The sequence below is a fragment of the Capra hircus genome, chromosome 15, assembly GCF_001704415.2.
Source record: "Capra hircus breed San Clemente chromosome 15, ASM170441v1, whole genome shotgun sequence".
NCBI lineage: Eukaryota > Metazoa > Chordata > Mammalia > Artiodactyla > Bovidae > Capra > Capra hircus.
This window is the reverse complement of record NC_030822.1, coordinates 3,386,466-3,391,972: the sequence shown is the minus strand read 5'-3', so window position 1 is coordinate 3,391,972 and position 5,507 is coordinate 3,386,466. Positions and strand designations below refer to the sequence as shown.

Here is a 5,507-nt window from a genome sequence, read left to right as displayed (position 1 = left end):
TTCTCCCTCCCCAAGAAAAACAAACCACAACAACAAAAATATCAATGAGCGAAAGTACAAAGCTCACCTCTTCAAGTGACACTGTGTTGCCTGCAATACTATTCATTGAAATGTTTATAGGAGAAAAGTTTGCCCCCTCTTGGGTCCATTTAAAATAATGTAACAGACTAATTTTGAACTGGTGTCACATTTACCAAAAATTTTAAGTGCCCAAGGCTACAATTTTGAGGCCATTTAAGATGAAATGAAAGTGAGTTACTGAAATTCAGTTTCAGTCTAGAAACTATCTCCACTAGTCATAAAGACATAGATAAGTCTCTAAGAATAGATTGGCAACTGCTGATATTTTAAGATAGCAAGTGAAGAAGACAGATAAGTCATGCAGTTGATGGATTAAGGCATCTCAAGTGAATATTAATTTCCCAAGGAGAGCCGCCCTTGTCTGCTGTGCCATAATAAACCCCGGCTCTTCTCCCTCCTATGTCGTTCCAGTCCAATATCTCACAAATGTAAGGACAAGGTGCATTATCTGATTTCAGCACACACAGTGGTTTTTGTACTACCCAATGCTATATCAGTTAACCTCTCTTGAGTCTTCATTTATAAAACAATCTTTTTATCTTGCTATTGATGACTTTCTCTGATGGACTTCAGAGTCCTCATCTATTCAATATCAGACTTTGTCTAAATAATTTTAAATGAGTTTTATTTTTTGCTAGAACGAGTATAATTCCTGTTAAATCTGTCTCTCTTTTAAATTATTTCATACAGGTTTTTTTTGGGGGGGTGGGATATTCATTCAACAGATATTATTCTAAAAATAATGATTGTAAAATATAATATATAAAAATATAATAATTATATGATTGTCAAGTGCTCACCGTAATATGGTTACTCGGTGTCTGTTAAATACTGAATGAGTGAAAATAATGTTATTTGTAGAATGATGAGTGTAAACACAGACCAAGCTAAATAAGAAATATAAGCAGTGACTCATTTTAACTAGCTATGAAATGAAGATAGCTTTCAAAACTGCTTTTGTTGTCATCTGACTCCCACTGGGTGAAGATCCAAAACTGAAAGAGAAGAGAAAGTGCAGCTACAGAGGTCAGAATTTTCATCCCCACCTGACCCAAGGAAAGATTCTCTCAGAGATATTAGTAGCCCAAGTGATGAGTTTGCTAAGAATGATTTATACTCCCCTTCTAATTTGGAGCTTTTATCCATAAAGCATTTTTTCAGCACACTCTGAAGAAATAATTGCAATGTTATTGCAAGAGAAATCTCCTGAGAAAATTAATTTATATGGATTTATACTCATTAGAGTCTTGGCATTTTCACCATGATATTGAAGCATTTTGTAGTTATTTTGAACCTGATGGCTTTAGATTATCAAGAGATTTTTTGCATTATAGATCATCACTTTTTTCAATTGGGTCAACAGAACAATAATAAAGATATAAGATGGTTATAATTCATGCACTATGATGTTTCTGTGTTATCCTTTCTGTCCGAATGGTGTTTTTGTAAGTGCTTTTCCCAAAATTACTACTGAGTGAATGGACTATGTTTATCCAGCTTTATTGTTAAAAAGAATTTCATATCCGGAATAAAGTGATTAAATTATAAGACACAGGGAGAAAAATCACTTGGACAAGATATCATAATGAGTTGTAGTAAAGTCAGTGCAAAGTGTGAGGTCCAGGTGTTGGAAAGTAATATTTTATGGAAACCCGGTGAGCATGTAATTTAGCAATGTTATTTATTTGACCACAAATGAAAATATACAGGATAAAGTTGAAGATAGCATTACTGCATTTTCTTCCAATTTACCAAGTATTCAATTTTTATCTTCTTCAAGAGATACAAAGATAAAAATGGTATAAACCCATGTGCTTAAGTAGTTCTTAGTCTAACTGGAAAATCTGCAGACAGGTGAATCTTTCAGTAGAACATATCATTCAAAGGATATATTGAAATCAAAGCTCTTACTATGGGTTATATTATATATATATATATATATAAAGACTTATACCATGGAATATTAATAATAAAAGAGGGTAAATGCCATTTGCTACAACATGAATGACCCTTGAGGATATTCATTAAGGGTAACAAGTCAAACGAACAGAACGAAGAGTATTAAATACTCTGATCTTTTTGTGGAATCTACACCATCAGACTCACAGAAGTATAGAATGAAACTACGATTATCAGGACCTGGAGGTTAGGGAAATGGGAAGAAGTTGGCCAAAGGAACAAACTTCCAGCTATAAGACAAGTTCTGGGAATCTGATATACAGCATAGTAACAACACTTAACTATACGATGTATACGTGAAAGTGCTAAGAGAGTAGATGCTAAAGGTTTTCACCACCAAACAATAACAACAAAAAATTGTACTTGTGTGAGATGATAGATGTGACAACTATTATTATTATGATAATCATTTTGTAATACAATATATCAAAATATATACAATATCACATCTTAAGCTTATACAATAATTTATGTCAAATGTATACAATAAAGCTGGATAAACATAGTCCTAATAAATTTTCAAAGTTAAACTGGAGATATATCATCTTTGACAACAGAGATAAATTAAAAACACTTGATAAAAAATGTTTCTTTATGTCCTAAATATATGTTAATAAAGCACTGTCATCTAAATAGTGCACAAGTTAAAAAAGATACAGAAAAAATAATATTACAAACTCAGGGATAAAATATAGCAAAGTGAATGGCTTTCAGCTCAAGCAATACATATGTGAAATATATAAAGATTTTGTGTATAAGAAAAGAAACAAGACTCAAATCAATATTTCAAATTTTCATTTAAAAAATCTAGAAAAGAAAGCAAAGGTAATCCTAAATAATCTGAATTTTTCAGATCAATGACAGAAAAAACTTTTTTCTTTCCCTAGATCTGAGTATGTGTATTCACACTTGCAGATCTGAGGGAGAAAGTAAGTCCCTACAGATCAGAGGCCTCAAACCAGATCCACAAACAGCTCTCTGGGAAAAGAATGATGATTATATTCTTCTCTCTTCTCATTCCAGACTGACCATCAAACAAGTGCATTCATAAGAACCAGAAAAACTATAAGGCCCATAGTTCACAGTTTTACTTAGTAAGTTAGGGGAAGAGTACAGAAGGTTGATCGTCTTAAAGGTTCTTAGCCCCTCAAAATAGACGGCAATAAAGAGAGAATAAATTCAAAGAACTGAGCTCACAGCATATGCATACTGTTTACTATTGTAAACAGTAAGAACATACCAATGCTCCAGGGAATACCTAGTAGGAATTTTCACTTAGAGAAGGGTTCCTCAAAATGAAATGATTTCAAAGAACCTAAAATTTGGTTCTAAAAGCAGGGTTTTTTTTAACTTAAATTTATTTATTTTAGTTGGAGGCTAATTACTTTACAATATTGTATTGGTTTTTCCATACATCAACATGAATCTTCTAACACCATACACTGAAATAAAAGCAGTTTTGAAACAGTTGATCTGAGGTACAGATCTCTATGCTTCATTTATAATAATATGCAAGGAAATGTTACTACTCTCCACCCAGGTAAACATAGTAAAGGACAGCAGTCTAGACTAAGTCCAGCTTCTTTATTCTCAGTCCGAAGAACAATTGAAACACAGACACAAAGAATATGAAAACTGATCTTATAAATGTAGAGACATTTGAGCCAAAGATTAAGAGTTACAGTTTACTGGAAACGGAGGCATGGCCATCTTCGTGACTATATTTCTTCTGAGGACTCTCTTCAGTGCTTGCTTTACATCTTTGTTCCTCAGACTGCAGATCAACGGATTAAGTGCTGGACTTACAAAGGTGTAGAAAACAGCTATTATCTTGGATTCTTCCACCGTTGTGTCTGTTGGTGGTCTCACATACATGCAGAAGAGTGTCCCATAAAACAGCGTTACAGCCATCATGTGGGAACCACAGGTGGAGAATGCCTTGCGCCTTCCTTCTGCTGATTTGATCCTGAGGATTGCAGTGAGAATTAAGGTGTAAGAAATCAGGATGATGATGAGGGAGCTGGAGAGGTTGAAGCCTGCTGATATCAACATGGCATGCTCTTTGACATAAGTATCAGAGCAAGAAAGCTTGATGAGTGGCGGGTCAGCACAGTAGAAATGGTTGATGATGTTGGATCTACAGAAGGTCAAGTGGAAGGTCAGGATGGCCTGGAAGAGTCCATCTGAGAAGCCATAGACATAAGGGAATGTGGCCAAGCTTATGCAGACGCACCTGGACATCTTCACACTGTAGTGCAGAGGGTTGCATATGGCCACGTAGCGGTCATAGGCCATTGCTGCCAGCATGTAAAACTCAGTGAGGAGAAGTGCTATGAAAAGGTAACACTGTACAAAGCAGCCAGCAAAGCTGATGGTCTTCTGCGATAGCAGATTAGTCAGCATCTGTGGGGCTGCTGTAGAGGTATAGCACAAGTCTACCAAGGATAAATGAGTGAGGAAGAAGTACATGGGCGTGTGGAGGCGAGAGTCCAGTCTGATTAACACCATCATGCCCAGGTTGCCAAAGAGGGTGACAAGGTAAGTGACCAGCAACAGCACAAAGAGGAGAGGCTGGAGCTCTGGGCGATCTGTGAGGCCCAGGAGAATGAACTCTCTTAGCGTGGTGTCATTGCTGAGGGGCATTCTCTGCACTTGAAACAGATGGAACCAGAGATATGAAGGTACGCTTTTCATTACTGACTATTGAAATGATTTTTATCTACACCTCCAGATCGTTCAAAATGAATACTATTGCAAGATGATGTTTTGCTTCTACTAAGCCATTGTTTCGGCTTCTTTAACGCAGAACTATTATTCTATTTCCACCTCTTACCTACCTTGCACCTACCTCTGGACCTAAAGATAACTATGCTTATAGCTATGTCCATATGTATAAGTGAACTGCATATTCCCTATCTCCCTACACTTTTTATGCTTCTGCATTTTACATAACTTTATGTCCCTCCTCTCCCATTTCACTCCTCTCCCATCATACATAAAACTGAATTAATCCCTTTTTGCTTTTGACTTCTCACACACCCTATATCCTCTCATTTATTCTTTAGCACATTACATCACTAAAATGCATTCACTTGCTACTTATATGTTAGTTCTTCAAGGGCAGAGTAAATGATTCTTCATTAATGTTCTGTGATTTCTAAGGGCATATTTATATACTACTTTAAAAATAGAAAAGAAAAAAATAGCATGAGCATGGAATACCAAACTACTTGCAATCTGTTATTCATCTCTGATTCCCCACAGAATGATTCACAATGCTATATCTTTCATAGGAAAAACGGGGGCTTATAAACTGTTTGACAAAACAATTGATCCAAAAAGCTAGTTAATTAAGATAATCTACAGAACATCTGTGTCAGAGAGTCACATGGGACAGTAGAATCTCACACTTAACATTTATCCCGATGATCCTAACACAGATGTTCCCAGAATCACACTTTAAAAAT

At 35.6% G+C, this 5,507-nt stretch overlaps 1 protein-coding gene across 1 annotated transcript; it reads right to left on the bottom strand.

Annotated features, from left to right (window-relative positions):
* On the bottom strand, nt 3,701–4,683 carry LOC102181522 (olfactory receptor 5M11). Its single transcript, XM_005690256.2, has one exon. It carries the CDS (start codon nt 4,681–4,683, stop codon nt 3,712–3,714), a length of 972 nt encoding a protein of 323 aa, XP_005690313.2. The 3' UTR covers nt 3,701–3,711.